The sequence below is a fragment of the Podarcis erhardii genome (genome assembly GCF_964252035.2).
Source record: "Podarcis erhardii genome assembly, chromosome: 7".
Lineage (NCBI taxonomy): Eukaryota > Metazoa > Chordata > Lepidosauria > Squamata > Lacertidae > Podarcis > Podarcis erhardii.
Genome location: NC_138511.1, coordinates 9,065,215 through 9,082,982, shown reverse-complemented (window position 1 = coordinate 9,082,982; position 17,768 = coordinate 9,065,215). Strand labels below are relative to the sequence as shown.

The 17,768-nt window shown below is 45.7% G+C and overlaps 1 protein-coding gene and 1 long non-coding RNA gene across 5 annotated transcripts; one reads left to right on the top strand and one right to left on the bottom strand.

The window, feature by feature from the left end:
• The first annotated feature begins 7 nt into the window (after positions 1 to 7).
• On the top strand, positions 8 to 7,282 carry VPS29 (VPS29 retromer complex component). Of its 3 annotated transcripts, XM_081868556.1 has the most exons (5): positions 90 to 107; positions 3,869 to 3,880; positions 5,074 to 5,265; positions 5,892 to 6,127; positions 6,867 to 7,282. In XM_081868556.1, the coding sequence occupies exons 1-5, from the start codon at positions 105 to 107 to the stop codon at positions 6,982 to 6,984; spliced, it is 561 nt and encodes a 186-aa protein (XP_081724682.1). In that variant the 5' UTR covers positions 90 to 104; the 3' UTR covers positions 6,985 to 7,282. The 3 variants fall into 3 exon arrangements, with proteins under 3 accessions (XP_081724683.1, XP_081724682.1, XP_081724681.1); XM_081868557.1 differs by lacking the exon at positions 3,869 to 3,880 and having other exon boundaries at positions 8 to 107; XM_081868555.1 differs by lacking the exon at positions 90 to 107 and having other exon boundaries at positions 3,213 to 3,880.
• Positions 7,283 to 8,503: 1,221 nt separating this feature from the next.
• On the bottom strand, positions 8,504 to 10,918 carry LOC309345505. Of its 2 annotated transcripts, XR_014158267.1 has the most exons (3): positions 10,804 to 10,918; positions 9,538 to 9,666; positions 8,504 to 9,487 (listed from the first exon to the last, which is right to left on the bottom strand). It is a non-coding gene; the product is annotated as an uncharacterized lncRNA (long non-coding RNA). The 2 variants fall into 2 exon arrangements; XR_014158266.1 differs by having other exon boundaries at positions 8,504 to 9,666.
• Positions 10,919 to 17,768: the final 6,850 nt, after the last annotated feature.

The following is a 17,768-nucleotide window of genomic DNA, read 5'->3' as shown; positions in this document are numbered from 1 at the left end:
CGCCTCGGCTTCCGTAGGCCTATCTTCCGGCTTGGCACACCGGAAGCGGCGGCAGGCAGGCAGGCAGGCAGGCGGTGCAGGAGCGGCACGGAGAGCCCCCCAAGATGGTGAGTTACCGTGGGAGGGCGAGGGCGGCGAGAAAGGCCGGGGCAGAGGCCCACCAGGCCCCGCTCCGCCCAGCCCCGTCTCTTCCTCTTCCCTCGGTGCCTGGGGGACGGAGCTGTCCCTCTTCGTGGCCTCGGCCTGGCGCCCCTCGAGGTCTCGCGGTGCTCACGGCTGCCCTCCTCCTTGCCGGCCGGGCTGGTGAGAGGCGGAGCCCGGCAGGGCACGGAGGGCCGCGGGTGAGGGGCAGCTGCTGGGCTGCCAACAGCCGGGCCGGCTGCCCTGTGGGCCCTCCGGACGCTGCTGGGCACCCGGCCCCCAACAGCCGCAGCCAGCGAGGTCGGGGGGTGAATTTGGCTTGATGCTATTTAACATCAAAATATATTTCACTTCGTTAAATGGTTCCTCCCATGTTGAACGCCCAGGATTCCCAGGCTGGCCTCGTGATCGGCATCGGGGTGGTGCCTTCAGACCTTACGTTAGGTTCAGGGGTGTGTGTTTTGGGGGGGGGGTGCGATGAGGCTACATTTTAATATTTTAATGTTCCATTATTGTAATGTTGTATTTGATTTTTGTTTTTAAGTTTGTAATCATTCATCTTGTTTTTATTATTGCTTGTAAGCCGCTCTGAGCCCGGCCTTGGCTGGGGAGGGCGGGGTATAAATAAAAAATTATTATTATTATTATTATTATTATTATTATTATTATTATTATTATTATTAAATAAAGCGTCTGTTGGTCCTCAAAAGACGGACAACGTTCTTCCTGTGGCATGATCATTGCCCTGCCACCGTTATGAGGATTGCTGAAGATCCTGAAGAACTAAGGATTAACTTGCCACGCTCAGCCCGGATAATTTCACTCCCAGCCAGAACACTCCCTCTGTCTTTATCCCTGCAGTTCTTGTTTTGCTTATATCAGTATAGTACCATTAGTGTGGTAGCACTTTTTAGTGGAGCAAAAGTGGGAGGCAGTGAAGGATAGCTCGCTGCCCCCTCCCCCCAAAAAGTGTTTTCTTTCTAAATTACAAGTCTCATTGTTTTCAGTGGAGCTTACTCTGCTTACGTATAGAGTACGGCTGAGTTTTATACAAGAGAAATACATCTGAAATTCAGTGATATATGCAAAATGGTTTGAGAAAATGACAGTGTTGTGATATTATCTCAATGAGTTTGCTTGTCAAAGGCAATTTCCAAATTCATTTTGCAGCCAGTAAGCTTCCCTGAAGATTTGCTGAGTTTCTTCTGATTTTGTCCTTAACAAGTTTTGATTCCCTTCCTGCAATACTCACATACAGTGGTACCTCGGGTTACAAACACCTCGGGTTATAAACACTTCAGGTTACAGACCCCGCTAACCCGGAAGTAGTACCTCGGGTTAAGAACTTTGCCCCAGGATGAGAACAGAAATTGCTTGCTAGCAGCATGGCAGCAGCAGCAGGCTCCATTAGCTAAAGTAGTACCTCAGGTTAAGAATGGTTTCAGGTTGAGAACAGACTTCTGGAACGAACTAAGTTCGTCACCAGAGGTACCACTGTACATTCATGGTGTTTATGGCAATAACTTTTCTCTCATAATTATGCTTGGCTAACCCCCTTAGATGCATTACGAATCCATGAACTGAGCCATCTTGTGCTGTGTGTCACTATAACATGAAACTTACTGATGGGGATAGTTATGAACCAGGGGTGGGGGTGGGGGCAGGTTGTGAATAAGTAACAATGCTTGCTGGTACAAGGAATTTTATCCCTAGTAGAAATTGCTTGGTTCCAGACAAGCAGCTTGATCCCCTCCCCCCCCCCCCATTGCACTGAAACAGCTATGGAAGCATCTTGTGAAAGTAAACAGAGCTGGACAGCTCCTGTAGTGCTCAGATGCAGGTCTGTGTCTGCAAAGATGGTGGGGGTGGGAATTTCAACTCCTTGAGAGCACTTGCTTTCACTTCAGCCTATCTGGCTGCCATTATATGCTTGAAAATCTTGGAGCAATGCCTGATGAAATCTCTGTGACCCAAAAGGTTGGCTGAATAAGATTTTCAGTAGTTAGGAAAGGGACTTCAGCTTCCTCCACAACTCTTTCGCCCTGCCCATGGTTAGCAAAACCAGAATAAATTATGTAAAAACAGTAAGTTATGGCTATGATAAGGTGTAATGTGTCAGTAAATAAATTTGGAATCACTCAAGAGAAATCATTTAGTTCTGCATAATTTGTACAGGTTGCAAAATTTGTCACGATGCAGAGTACAGAGCCCTGTTCATAAGAGCTTTTCTGAAGTGGGACCAGAAGCCAGAGCCTCAAAGCATTTGAGGGGAGGGGCTCTCTTTACACTACTGGAGGCTCTGAGCCTCCCTGATGTGCAGCATTGGAGACAGCCCTTTTGTATCACTGATCGAATAGCATCAACCTCAAACCCAGCTGGATCTACTATAGCAATATGGCAAGAAAGAGGATTTTGTGAATAAAAACTTGGTTCTTACTCCTCATTGTAAACTAAAATGAAGTGGGTGTATGGAGGGTCATTCATGAGCTAATGCCAAAAATCCTGTATCTGGTTTATACTGCTGTGACACCCATTTCTGTGTATTTGTTCAATATAAGGGTTAGCTCCTTTTCACATCACCAAGCATATAGACCTCTCCCTTCCAGAGAAGTGAATGGGGAAGCCAATACAGTGGTGCCCCGCAAGACGGAAAACCCGCTAGACGAAAGGGTTTTCCGTTTTGGAGGCGCTTCGCTAAACGAATTTCTCTATGGGGTTGCTTCGCAAGACGAAAAAATCTTGCGAGTTCCCGCGGGGGTTTTTTCGCTTTTTTCGCCCTTTCCCTAAGCGCTAAGCCGCTTAACAGCTGATTCGCTGATAAGCTGCTTCTCAGCTGATCGCTGAAAGCCGCTAGACCGCTAATAGCGCTAATCCGCTAAGCTGTCAATGGGCTTGCTTCGCAAGACGAAAAAACCGCTAGACGAAGAGAATCGCGGAACGGATTCTTTTCGTCTTGCGATGCACCACTGTATGGGCAGTGGACTCCTGAGCTGCATATTGGAACTCCTACATCTGCATGGTGAATTGTGTGGCATGTAAAAGGCCTTAGTGGAGAACCTGTGGCATCCCATCTGTCCTAGCCAGCATGGCTAATAGTCAGGGATGATGGGAGGTGGAATCCAACAAATGCACAGAGGGTCACAGGTTCCATGGTGACTGCAAGAGATTAGGATCTGTTCAGGGAAGACTTAAGAAAACCCTTCTATGAATGTTAGGGATGGGGACCTTTTTCAGGCAGAGGGTCACATGATCTCATGGGGAACACAGTCCAGTGGAGGCACATTGCAAGTGGTGGGTGGGGCAAGAAGCAAATGTGGGTAGACTTACCTTTATACAGTAGGCTGTTTTCCAGCCATGAAAATGTAGAAGGTTTCTGCACCTGCCCACATCTCTAAATTCTCCACTCTGGCAAACAAGGGGCATCTTCACAATTCAGGGACGCATTTCAACCAGGCAAAAGCACTCAAAGAGGACATGAAGCAGAACCATTGAAGGAGTGGTGGCATGAGATTTCCCAGCCCTGCTTTATGAAATCAGTTGCATAAATCAATTTTATTTTAACATTTCCTTTCCTAACATTCAAATTTAGTTGATGATTTGCCTATTAATTTGGCTTGAGATGTTTCCTTTTCTGTTGCATCCTTTTTATTTAACATTGTTCATGTCTCACCCTGTTTTTTTCCATTCCCCACCCCCTGTCTGCAATCAACTTCTTCATCCAAATAAGGCTGGGCACAGAGTAAGTTTGTTCATCTTGGCCTGTTGCTAACTTTGGTGGTGGTAGGTGACAACCCACTTAGTGGCTATTAGAATGCATAAATTTATACAGATTCAAGAGCAATGTCTTGCTAGCTGCAGATGATGCTGCAACTACAGTTTTGGGGTGTGGTCAAACTCTTGCATCATGGTGCTTCATTGTGATGGCTTTGTAAACCACTGTCTCAGTTTAGAGGACCCTATCAGCTGTTTCTAAGTGAGAAGATCAATAATGGCAAACAAGTTCTTCGCTGCTGACTGCAGCAACAGGGGAGTTTGGGGTGTGCTCTACAACACAGTATGAGGATGAGACCCTGTAGGCTTGGCCAGCACTACATGTGAGTTCTGCGCATACTTTGGCAAAAGTAAGTTGGCATTCACATTGCCAGGGACCGGGGTTTGGAGCTTGATGCGCCGGTGAGCTTAAGCTGATAAGCATTTTGTGGCTATAGTTAAGTGTCCTCAGCTCCTTTTGCCAACATCAGGGGCAGTTTAATGCTCTGTATTACCACTGCCTGTCTTGCTTATGACACACCCCACCTGACTTGTGCAAGGCATTGTGTGGTGTCACTGCACCAAAGCAACAGCCCAGAGCCTGGAAGTGTTACTACAGAATTGTCTGTTTGCGTGCTGGGGAAAAAATGTATCTGGGGGTGAGATGACTCTGCCAACTTGAATAAAATATTTTTTTTTGGGGGGGGGTCAGGTGAGCCCTTCCCTGAATAATAGATCACAAGACATGGCACACCCAAACCATTTGAATGGCAGTGCCCATCAACTTTGGGAGGGGCCCGGACCCCTCCAATATTTTATTGGGGAGTTGGCGCCTTTGTCTTGAGATAACAATGGAATTACTTGGATGGGTGAAGCCCTCGCTTTTCAAGGAGGAAAAACTGTGGTTGCCATGTTTGGGCTTCGTGCCAGATTTAACTGCAGTGGATTCAAAATCATTTTAAAACAGTCTTAATATCCAAGTGTCACAGGATTTGGAAGGAATTGCAAAGTGCAATAAGGATGCAGTAATCCCACTGAAATTTAATGGGGCTGCCTTCGTTGTAGGGAAACTTTATCACTTCGTAAGTGAAGGAATCGTGGACAAGATTGGGAACTCTGAAAGTTTAGTGACATATTGCTGGAGACTTAAATGTGTTGTCTTTCCTTTTACTCCTTTGTAAGTTGGTTTTAGTGTTGGGAGACCTTCATATCCCACACCGCTGCAACAGCCTGCCAGCTAAATTCAAGAAGCTGCTGGTTCCTGGAAAAATTCAACACATTCTCTGCACTGGAAACCTCTGCACAAAGGAGAGCTATGACTACCTCAAGACCTTGGCTGGTGATGTTCATGTCGTTAGAGGGGATTTTGATGAGGTAACTCAACTGCTGGGTGGGGAAAGATGGTAGATTTCTGTTTGTGTTGTGCTGTTCTTTTTTAGTTTAATTACAGAACTATTGACCTTGCAAGTCTGTTTGATATCACATGGATTCTCTTTGAGTACAGTGGTGCCTCGCAAGACGAAAAGAATCCGTTCCGCGAGTCTCTTCGTCTAGCGGTTTTTTCGTCTTGCGAAGCAAGCCCATTGACGGCTTAGCGGATTAACACTATTAGCGGTTTAGCGGCTTTTAGCGACTTAGCAGCTTAGTGGCTTAGAAAAGGGGGGGGGGACCCGCAGGAACTCGCAAGACATTTTCATCTTGCGAAGCAAGCCCATAGGAAATTCGTTTTGCGAAGCACCTCCAAAACGGAAAACACTTTCGTCTAGCGAGTTTTCCGTCTTGCGAGGCATTCGTCTTGCGGGGCACCACTGTAAATGGGATGCGTGTATTTTTGCTTAGCGTGTCTGACAATAGTACCCTTTTAGTCCACCAATTAACATGCTGCCATGCTGTTATTCTTAAGAAAACAAAACGGCATTTTTATTTGGAATTGATAAAACAGAAAGGGAGAATGGACTCTTGGTGCATATGTGATTTTTGTGCTGTTGCTTTAATCCTAGAACTTGAATTATCCTGAACAGAAAGTTGTAACTGTCGGACAGTTTAAGATTGGACTGATCCATGGCCATCAAGTTATTCCATGGGGCGACATGGCCAGCCTGGCGTTACTTCAAAGGCAGTTTGACGTGGACATCCTAATTTCAGGGCACACACACAAATTTGAAGCATTTGAACATGAAAATAAGTTCTATATCAACCCTGGATCAGCAACAGGAGCCTACAGTGCTTTGGAAAAGTGAGTTGCTAAATACCACAATGTGCTTGTCATTGCTAACTACAGTTAGTTAACTGAGGTACTCATGGCTGCTTGTTCTTTGCTATCAAGTTGAATTATTGCATAAATTTATTGTAGATTTGGGTACAGGAAACATTCCTGAATCTAGTCTTAGAATTTCTTTGCAGTTTGGAATATTATTTTGATATCAAAGCACATAAGGGACTATGCACAGTTGAACTTTTCCCAAAATTTTGATCACTTTTAATGTCTTAACCAATTAATAAAATAATAAAATAGTTTGTTTGTATTTCAGTAGGAGTACTGAGTTGATTTGTATTTTGCTTGATGCAACTTAAGAGGTGTTTGGTGCTAGAGGACAAAGCAGGAGATATTAGAACTGCCTCCTGAATTATATTCCCTGACCAAGGCTGCAGAAATGTCAGATGACGTCAAGTGGTTATTTGAGGATGCTAGTGGGATTCACGTAAGACAATTTAGTACAGGGATCGTAAACCTGTGGGCCCTCCACGTGTTCTTGAACTACACCTCACATCTTCCCTGACCATTGGGGGTGCTGATTGGCACTGATAGGGGTCCAACAAACAGCTGGAAGACTATGGGGTCACCATCCCCCAGTGAGTTCAGTGGAGCGTTCTCTTAAACAAAGGGGCAGAGGATTGGTAACTTTAGCTTTCGAAGAACTTGCTGAGTTCAGATGCAGTCATTAAAATAACACTCACATGTTTTTTTTCCACAGCAACATCATTCCTTCATTTGTGCTGATGGACATCCAAGCTTCCACTGTTGTTACTTACGTTTATCAGCTGATTGGTGATGACGTGAAAGTAGAAAGGATTGAATACAAGAAATCTTAAAGCAAATTGCTCAACTTGGCTTTTCTCCGTGGGTTTCTTTTTGGGGGGGACGGACAATATGCGCTCAAGAGTCCACAGTGTTTCCAATATTGTTAACTTAGGAAATGAGTCCTCTTCCCCTACTGTAGACAGAAATGTTTTACAGCACTTGACTTACTAAAAGTCTGCCTTGGCTTAACTCTTTTCTTTTGCCTAAAAATTATTCATGTCTGTAAATACCGTTCCAAGTGCACAGCAAAACTCTGTCTGTTCATATGAACTATTCCCAGTATTGTAATAAACACTTGTTTAACTTTAATTTGATTAAGCTAACATTATTTATAAAATATATCACAAATCAAGAAACAAAACCCCAAAATAAATACAGGTCTTTTGTTTTACTCATTACACTGCTTTTGTGTAGGAATACCAAATGAGTTTACTATGTCATAGTGTAATACAATGATTCAGTAAGAAACAACTTCTAGAAGATAAAAAAGGTGTTGCTTGTTTTTCTAGTAGTAATGGCAAGGCTTCTATGCCGGCTCACTGAAATACCTCTGGAGGAGGAAAAAAGTAGCATTTATATCAAGTGTTCAGAATTCTTTGGTTACTGAATCCTAATTTCCAGACTGACAGTATTGTTTACTGTAATGTATTCAAAATATGGCCTAACAAGTTTCAGCCAAAACAACTGGACCTTGTTCAGTTCTAAGCTCCTTTGGGAGGAAGGTTGGGATACAAATTTAATAAATATAGAATCGCAGAGTTGGAAGGGAACACCCTGTAATGCAGGAATCGCAGCCAAAGAATCCCTCGCAGGTGGCCATCCAGCTTCTGCTAAAAAACCTCCAGTGAAAGAGAGTTCACCTCCGTTCAAGGTAGTCTGTTCCACTGTTGAATGGCTCTGACCCTCAAAAACTTATCCTATTGTTTAGTCAGAATCCCCTTTCTTGTAATTTGAATCCATTAGTTTGGGTCCCAGGAGTCACTTCAGGAAAGTTAATGGTGGGGTTGGGTTTTGGTGTTATCAGCTTCACAAGATATATTGTCCTCTGGAAGAGTTGTTCTAGATTATCTTAAAATACTCTGTTATTTAGGGCTGCTGCATCATCCATCCTGTACAAAAGATGTACACACAGTGATTAGCAGAAAACATCTCAATATATCTGAACTATGCAAAAAAATTAAAAATGCATATTGACCGAAGAGGGACGTGCTTTCCTAAAATCATAATACCTGTAGGGGTCTTTTTTGGTAGGGTGGGGAAAAAGTTACAAGTTGGCATACCAAGGACTGAAATGTGATTTCTGCAAGAGGTATGTTTACAGACAGCAATGCAGAGTTTGGTGCACAGGTTGCACAATCCACTTGATATGTACCACATGATAGAATGGGACTTGGTTTTGGTAAATTGCTCTGAAGGTGGAATATTTATTATCCACTCTATTTCTACCCAACAATTCATATGAAACAAGATGTGTATGGCAGTGGGGGGAAGTAGGATTAGCTCCTCCTACCACAAAATGAAACTTGACCATTTTTTACAGGTTTTTGTACCAAGCTTTTAATTCTGTCAGAATGCATCTCTTGTAACTTCAATAATGGAAAGCATTCTGTGCTTACAACTCTTCACACCTCTCATTTGTGATGTAGTCTCGAATCTGACATCTATTCTGCAAAGCAGTGGAAGAGTTAATCTGGTTAGGTCCACAGGTTATGAGAAAGTCAACTGCGTCTTTGTCTGTTTTGTCCAAAAAGGGTGAACTTGAGATACCTATTTATTTATTATGGTCCCAGTTCCCCATCCCAAATCAATGAGAAAAACATAAATGGCAACCAGCTAGCTGTTGTAGAATTCACCAGATGTTTGCAGAACTGCAATAAGACCCCCAATAATCTTCTCCCTGATACCATTTTGGGCCAGTGGGTGGCTGAAGGGAGCCCAAAGAAACATCTGGAGGCTGCCCTGGTTTGTTGCAAGGTTGGGGAAACTATTTTGGAACAATTGACAATTGCAAACATCTGCTCCTTGTGAAAACTGTTCTTCTTTGCATAAGTTGACAATGGAAACATTTTCAGAGAATTATCTTTTTTATCAGTTGGCATTGCAAAAACTAGCTCCAGAGAAATGTGTTTTTTGGATCAGATAACATGAGAAATACCCTGCTGCTTTAGAGAACTGTCTCTTTTGGATCAGTCGGTATTGCAACCATCTCCTTCGGAGAGCTGTCTTTTTTTGGATTTGTTGACATCAGAAACATCTGCCCCTTCAGAGAACTGTATTTGCATCAGTTGGCATCAGAAACATCTGCGCTTTTGTAGAACTGTCTTCTTTGGATCAGTTGATATCAGAAATATTTGGCTCATGGAGCTCAGCCAGAAGACCTGCCTTTCTTCATAGATCTCATCATGGAGGAGCTCCATTTGCTTCTTGAGAAAACTGTCTTTTTTGGATCAGTTGGATCTTCGCAGACATTGCTCCTTCGGAGAGCATCTTTTTGGAGCAGTTGACTTCGCAAACCTCTACTCCTTCAGAGAACTGTCTTCTTTGGATCAGATGACATTGCAAACATCTCCTTTGGAGAGCGTCCTTTTTTTGGATTGGTTCACTTTGCAAACACCTGCTCCTTCAGACAAATGCTTTTTAAAAATCAGTTGACACCAGAAACATGCTCCTTTGGCGAACTGTCGTGTTTGCATCTGTTGAGAGAACAGAAATACCTCCTACTTTGGAGAACTCTCTCTTTGAATCATTTGACATTGCCTTTTTTTGATCAGTCTCTTAACTCTTACTGTTAAATACAAAAAGTTTAGAGAGTGAAAGATGGTAAAGGTGAGATAGCACTCTTGCTACATGCTGAAAAAATAGAAGGCTGGGTGAAAAAGCCATTTTGGGTTTAAGTACAAGTTCTGAATGGATTTGGTGCAAGAACTCAAAACAGTTAAGTTGATAATAGCTAGGCTGTAGCTAGGGAGACACAGCTTATGAGATCAAATCCCCAAATGTGCTTTAAAATTTGACTCTGTATTTTAAGGCCTGGAAAGTGGTTTGTTGTTTTAAGTATAAGTTTCAAGCCCAATTGTTTCAATAGCTCATATTGCACAGCGGGTACAAGCTGTCTTTAGATGTAGTCAGAATTTGAGATGGAGTAATGGGGATCCTTGGGGCATGGGTGGTGCTGTGGGTTAAACCACAGAGCCTTGGACTTGCCAATCAGAAGGTCGGCGGTTCGAATCCCCGCGACGGGGTGAACTCTTGTTGCTCGGTCCCTGCTCCTGCCAACATAGCTGTTCAAAAGCACGTCAAAGTGCAAGTAGATAAATAGGTACCACTCCTGCGGGAAGGTAAACGGTGTTTCCGTGCGCTGCTCTGGTTTGCCAGAAGCGGCTTAGTCATGCTGGCCACATGACCAGCTGTACGCCGGCTCCCTCGGTCAATAAAGCGAGATGAGTGCCACAACCCCAGAGTCGGTCATGACTGGACCTAATGGTCAGGGGTCCCTTTACCTTTTAATGGGGATCTTTAACAATTGGCACAGGGCCCATAAAGGAGAACAGGGCATCTGGCAAAACCACAGCATTTTCCATAAAGAACACATTTCTGCAGTTTTGCCTAATATGGAGAGGTTAAGTTTTGGTCAGCTTACACACAAAGGGTTATAAAACTGGCTTGCTATATTTTGCTTGTTTGGGTGGGTGGGTATATTAACCCCTAGATGTCCAAATCCCAGAGTACTGACAACAGTACATCTTGGGAGCCAACAGTTCAAATCCCCACTCGGCCATATGCAACTCACAGGGTGACTTGGGCAGTAGCTCACTCTCAGCCGGACCTACCTCGCAGGGTTGCTGTGGCGGTTAAACGAGGGAGAGGGAACGATAGAATAAACGTAACGAACAACTGCCACTTCCGCCTGCGGTGCCTCTCTCAAGATGGCGCCCACGACCGTCGTCTCTCATCCGGCGCCAAGATGGCGGCGCTTCCGCCCTTCCTTCCCCTCCCCATCCATTTCCGCCTCTCCCAAGATGGCGGCGGCTGCGGAGAAACGTGCGCAAGCTGCTGGAGGGCAGCGGGCGGCGCGCGGCGAGTTTTAGCTTTTCAGGAGCCATAGAGCATGTGCAGAAGGGCGCCGCGACCACCATCTCCGACTTGTTTAAAAAGAAATTTAAAAATTATTGGTTTTCACAATTTTATACACAAACAAACACACAAGACAAACAATCATAAATCATAGCCTTATTGAAAATTACACTTATTAACTTTAAGTGACTTCCTCGCTTCCTCTTAGTTGAATTTCATTGCCTACCCTTTTAACGCTTTTCCAAATCACAATTCTTATAAAATTTAACTGAAACATTGACATCCTTAAATCTTCACATTATGAAATTAAACATATTAATTCATCACATAAAACCCTAATCCGATTAAATATCTGCAAGCTGTTTTCAGTTAATTTAATTTAACACCCTCTCCGACTTCTTCCCGCCCCCCCCCCCATCAGTCCCTGCAGGTTGCTCTTTTGGAAGGGCTCTGCAGAGCCTCCATGGCTCAGCGCAGTCTATGTGTTTGGGATGGCAGGAGTTCAGGAACAAGCAGCGCTGCAGCCCAACCCTCCGGATCTGAGTCCAGAGCAGGCATAGGCAAACTCGGCCCTTCAGCTGTTTTGGGACTACAATTCCCATCATCCCTGACCACTGGTCCTGTTAGCTGGGAGTGATGGGAGTTGTAGTCCTAAAACATCTGGCGGGCCGAGTTTGCCTATGCCTGGTCCAGAGGTACTCTGCCCAGAGGCACCTCTAGCTCCTCCCTGCTGGGTATTTTTGCTTGGGCTGGATTGTGCCACTCATAAGGGGCTTAAAGAGGAGGGAAGAGGCCAGTTCAGCCTTGTCCCCCGCACACTTGTCCCCATGCTGCTAACATCCCGACTCTTCACAGCCTGCTTCCCCACCGCACCAAATCCCCAGTTTATGGGGGAAACACACGTGGATCCAGTTCCTGTCTTGCTCTTTTCCGTGACCTTTTTAAGAAGAATAATAGTCCTGCTGGATGAGGCCAAAGGGGACCCATCCAGGCTAGCATCCTTTTCTCACAGTGGACAGCCAGCTGCGTGTCAGAAGCCTGCAAACTGACTGTGGAGGCGCAGAGCATAGCCATTGCAGCTAGTAGCCATTGATAGCTCTCTCCTTCATGAATTTGTCCAATTATCTTTTAACGCCAGCCAAGTTGGTGGCTTCTTGGACTTCTTGAGGGTTTGCAAAGGCACTTTGAACTTGCTCGGGAGCCATTGGGCAGAGAGGAAAGAGAGTCCCCTGGGGGCTGCTGTGATTCCTATGGTGTCTCTCCTTGCCATGGCATCAAACAGGCAGGTGAAGATCACAAGGGGAAGGGGCAAGCCTGGGGCTTTTGCTCCTACCAGGCCTGTCTAGATAGTGGATGACAAATGTCAATTGCCATCTGCTTTAAACAGTTTATAGGATTGTGTTTTAATGTTGTAAGTCACCCTAAGACCTTCAGGTGAAGGGCGGGTAGTCCTACAATTGTAGAGTCGGAAGGTACCCGCAAGGCTCATCTAGTCCCAACCTCCTACATGCAGGAATTAATAATACTAATAAATAGCCCATCCATTTCCAAGGAAGACCAAGTTGCCATGGGGCTGCTCAACTCCAGACCAGATTACTGGGTCATCTGTTTAAATGCAAACAGGATAGCTTCTCTTTTTCTGTCACATGTTCTGTTATGTTCTGTTATTTTTATTGTTACACTAAGAAACTCAAGGTACCATGCACAGTTCTCCTTCTCCATCTTGTCCTCACAACAACCCTGTGAGGTAGGTTAGGCTGAGACCGGCTCTCAAGGTCACCAAATGAGTTTAATGCCCAAATGGGGATTTGAACTAGGTACCTCCTAGGTTCTTAGTCTAACCACTACACCACACTGTCTCTCTTTTTGTTTGTTATTGTTTAGTCGTTGAGTCGTGTCCGACTCTTCGTGACCCCATGGACCAGAGCACGCCAGTCCCTCCTGTCTTCCACTGCCTCCCACAGTTTGGTCAAATTCATGCTGGTAGCTTCGACAACACTGTCCAACCATCTCGTCCTCCGTCGTCCCCTTCTCCTTATGCCCTCCATCTTTCCCAACATCAGGGTCTTTTCTAGGGAGTCTTCTCTTCTCATGAGGTGGCCAAAGTATTGGAGCCTCAGCTTCAGGATCTGTCCTTCCAGTGAGCACTCAGGGCTGATTTCCTTCAGAATGGAGAGGTTTGTTCTTCTTGCAGTCCATGGGACTCTCAAGAGTCTCCTCCAGCACCAGAATTCAAAAGCATCAATTCTACGGCGATCAGCCTTCTTTATGGTCCAGCTCTCACTTCCATACATCACTACTGGGAAAACCATAGTTTTAACTATACGGACCTTTGTTGGCAAGGTGATGTCTCATACAAGCAATTACTATGAAACATACTATGGGAAAAGTTGTGTTTGCTGAAACACAGATGCAACCCTGGATCAGCTGAAGCAACCTCGCCCTAGACTCATGACATGGAAGGAAGTCTCACCTGCAAAGTGGGAATGACCCAGAGAATGCATAACATCATTTAACTGTTTGCTCTATCCTGCCCTTCCTCCCCAATGCTAAAAACTCTGCTATGGAAAACTAATAAAATCAGGGTCTCTTCTAGCAAGGAGAAGCCCCATGTGGAGGTTGGGAGCCTCAGGCTCCTAGCTTGAAAATGGTTGGGGTGTGGTTTAAAGTACAAGGCACGTGGGCCAACTTGCAGCCCCTTGTGAACCCTCAAATCCGTTTTGGAGGGTTGGGGAACCTTCCTGAGAAGATCTGGGTGGCACACATGGGCAGGAGGGCTGCTGGCACTGCTTGGAATACAACCCTAAGCTCTTTCAATTATATATTTTGAAACATGCCTTCTCTGTTTATTTGCAGCATTCGCTGCCTTCCTAGCAGACAGTCAGCCCTCTAATCGCAAAGCCCTGGCAGTCTTTCCCATTTCCCTTTTCTGTTTTGTTCTCAGCTGGATGCTCTGCACCTTTGCCCCATGGTGACAGGCAGTCAGCAAAGCCTGCAAAACTGAAAGAAGGCAGCTTTCTGCAGTCTCTTCCCCCTACCCTGTGTTGTCCTCTCCCTCAGGATCCTGGCCAGCTCTAACACTGTGTGTCCCGTGAGGCCAGGGAGAGAGTCCCATGCGCCAAACCCAGCCCTCTCTGGGCTCAGAGGCAGGGCACAGTCTTTTGCACACAGGAGGCCCCAGCGGCATTTCCAATGCTGCTAGTCAGTGTGCTGCCAGTCAGTGTGGGCAGTACATACCTAGAGAGACCAATAGCCTGACTTGACATGGGGCAGCTTCTGTGAATTTTACTGAGTGCTGAGTTTACCGCATCAGCTCTGTCGTTTGCAGGGGCAAAGATGGAGCAACTATTTTCTCATTTCCTGAAGCACACCCCCCCATCCCACCAACTTCAATGGGAGGGGAAATAACTCCAGTCCCAGACCTGTTGTGAAGATGTGAGGGTTGCTGTGGGCACGTTGCTGGAATGACGGGGCTTAGGATACTGCATTGCTACACTAGGTCCACATGGGTTTCTGCTCTGTTTTGGGGGAGTGTTCTGCCACACGTACTGGAGGAGTTTCATATGGTGTAAATTGTGTTCTGCCAACACAGCTACACCACCAGAACAGAACTCATGCTTCTTCCTGTGGCTCTTTAGTTAGCAGGTCTTTTTTATTTTTTTATTTTTTATTTTTATCAGTTTTTACAAGAACAAATTCAAAATAATAAAAAGAAAAAAACTTTTACTATATCCATATGAGATTCTCTGAATCTCATGACTTTCCCCTGCATGGGTCCTTAAAATAATTTTTCTAAAACTACATATCATTACATTCTCCACAGTTTTCGTTTCTCCAAATTATCCATATTTTTCGTTTCTCTACAAGTTATTTTTACAGTCCAGCTAACGTTTTTATTTGTTTACAGTGGTCTCCTAAGTAAATTATAAATCTCCCCCATTCTTTTAAAAGTCATTATCTCCCGGATTCCTGAGTCTCCCAGTCAGTTTTGCCATTTCAGCATAGTCTAGCAGTTGGGCTTGCCATTCTTCCCTGATTGGAACTTGTTGGTTCTAGTAGCACCCTTGCTAGTTAGCAGATCTTTAATGCAGGATCATGCCCCGCGATGCATATTTCTGCCTGTGCATCATTGTATAGTTGAGTCATTCCCTTTTGCCGAGGCAAGGATCTGCACCCTCCTCTATACTGAGCCCAGGTGCGGTAGGTGGAAACTTCTGGCAGCTGGGATGAGCAGGGTGCATATTCACTCTCCAACATGCAAAGCGTCTGTGGAATGGAATAGGTGGCAAATGCTGCACTGTTTCCTAATCTATCAACGTTTCTTTCTTTTCTTAATCTATTAGCTATAAAACGCTCCTTTGCATCTGGGCACCAGGAGTGTTGTGAAAGCAGCGTGGGGGCGGGGGAAGCAGGGAGACTCATAAACGCTCCAATAATTGGTTTTTAAGGGTTTTTTGCCCCCCTTCCCTCCTTTCTTCTTGGTGAATTCTCAATTTCCCTATAAAAGAGGAAATTCATTTCCAGACACTAATGTAATGTCAGTGTGCAGGGTACTCAGCATGGATGATGTATAGGGGGACACTGCAGTGAGAGGACTACTTAATGATGCATAGAATTAAATCCTGCCCTCCTCAGCTGAGCCTTGTGCCTCCCTCCTTGTTCCCAGGCTCCTGGGGCATCATGGGATGTGAAGGCAGGGATTTGTATTGTCTGTACTGTGGAACAGCAGTGCCCACCTGGTCCCATCCTGACCTTCCCTTCTCTTAAGTCTCTGGCGCTCACTGGTGCTATCAGAATCCTGAGCCCTTATTCCATCTGCTGTGTCTTCCGAGGGAACCTTGGTGCTGTTCAAAACCCAGCATGTAAACAACTAAACTAAAACCCTCTGAATTATATCCTGGGTTGTTCTTGCTGCCTGGCACTGTTGAGCCACTGGGATCCACTCTTGACCTGAAGTACACGTGAAGAGGAACTGGGGGGTCACAAACTAACCAGGAACCAGGAGTGCATTGTGACAGCCAAGTAATGGTACCTAAGTTCTGCTTTGGCTTGGCCTGGTGTACTGGGCCACACGGTTTAAAGGGGGATATTGACAAAGTTGGGACATCCCCACAGGAACCACAGATACAGTAAGGGGCCTGGAGACCCCAGAGTCCAATGAGCAAAGATGGAAGGACTTGGTCATGTTTAACCTGCAGCCAATATGCTGGAGTGAATTCATTTCCTGTTGCTCCAGTTAGCATGGCGTGAAATTGCAAGAAAGAGGAGTTCGTATAGAAAAAAAGATTCTGATTTCAGTACGGTGGGGGAACCTGCCTTAGAAGGTGGTAAACCTTTGGTAGAGGTTGTTAAGCACAGTCTGGGTGGCCACCAACCCCAGGTGCTTTAGTACTGGATGTCATGCATCCAGGAAGGGCTTGGACTACATGAGCCTCAAGGGCTTCTGAAGACGTCCCTGGAGGAGCAGACAGCCACCACTAGGTCTTATGCCAACAAGCTATCAGCAGTTCCCAACCCTTGGTAGTGTCTGTCTTGTGCCTTTCAGGCCCAGAGATGCCCAGGCCCCAGCAGGAAGGGCCAAGTAGCACCCAGGATAGAGGAGAGGAGAGATGATGGTTGGCCTGTCCCTGGGAAGGTTGCAGGGTGTGTGACTCCAGGGGGGATCAGATCCCAGCCCCCACAGGACTCCTCCCTGTGCTCCGACCGAACCCTTCCATGCTGGCAATAAATCTTCCTTTGTGTATTATTTGTTTCTTGTTGACACCCTCTCTGAGTGCTTGGGGTGTTTGTAGGGACTGTGATTATGGCTTTCACAGCGCCATGTGCATTTGCTTGCATTGTTCCCCTTGGGCACACACTGTGTGTGTGTTCACCCATGACTGGCCATGCTATGGGTGGGCACTGCTGGTGGTGTTGCTTGGGATGCCATGTGCTTTAGACCAGGGGTAGGCAACCTAAGGCCCAGGGGCCGGATGTGTCCCAATCGCCTTCTAAATCCATCCCGCAGGTGGTCCAGGAATCAGTGTGTTTTTACATGAGTAGAATAGAGAGTTTGGATTTGATATCCCGCCTTTCACTCCCCTTCAGGAGTCTCAAAGCGGCTAACATTCTCCTTTCCCTTCCTCCCTTCCTCCCCCACAACAAACACTCTGTGAGGTGAGTGGGGCTGAGAGACTTCAAAGAAGTGTGACTGGCCCAAGGTCACCCAGCAGCTGCATGTGGAGGAGCAGGGAAGCGAACCCGGTTCCCCAGATTACGAGACTACCGCTCTTAATCACTACACCACACTGGCTTTATTGAAAATGCTTCTCTGGGTTATTTGTGGGGCATAGGAATTTGTTCATTATTTTCCTTCAAAATATATTCCGGCCCCCCACAAGGTCTGAGGGACAGTGGACTGGCCCATGGCTGAAAAGGTTGCTGACCCTTGCTTTGGGGGGGGGTCGGTTTTGCAATGTACGCTTCCTGGTGTTTAATCAGAATCTCCTGCTCTTGAATCCATTGGCTTCAAGAGCAGGAGAAAACAAACTTGCTCCATCTTCCTTGTGGCTGCCCTTTAGATATCTGAAGATGGCTATCATATTTCCTCCCAGTCTAAACATCCCCAACTCCCTCGACTGTTCCTCATAAGGCTTGGTTTCCAGGCCCTTGATCATCTTGGTCGCCCTCCTCTGCACACATTCCAGCTTGTCAATATCCTTCTTAAATTGTGATGCTCCCC

Bases quoted from the DNA above. Each gene is read 5' to 3' on its own strand.
- VPS29 (XM_081868555.1), top strand. From the start codon at position 3,734: ATGATTTGCCTATTAATTTGGCTTGAGATGTTTCCTTTTCTGTTGCAT. The intron at 5,266-5,891 runs GTAACTCAACTG...CTTTAATCCTAG, and splicing joins TTAGAGGGGATTTTGATGAG to AACTTGAATTATCCTGAACA. The intron at 6,128-6,866 runs GTGAGTTGCTAA...TTTTTTCCACAG, and splicing joins GCCTACAGTGCTTTGGAAAA to CAACATCATTCCTTCATTTG.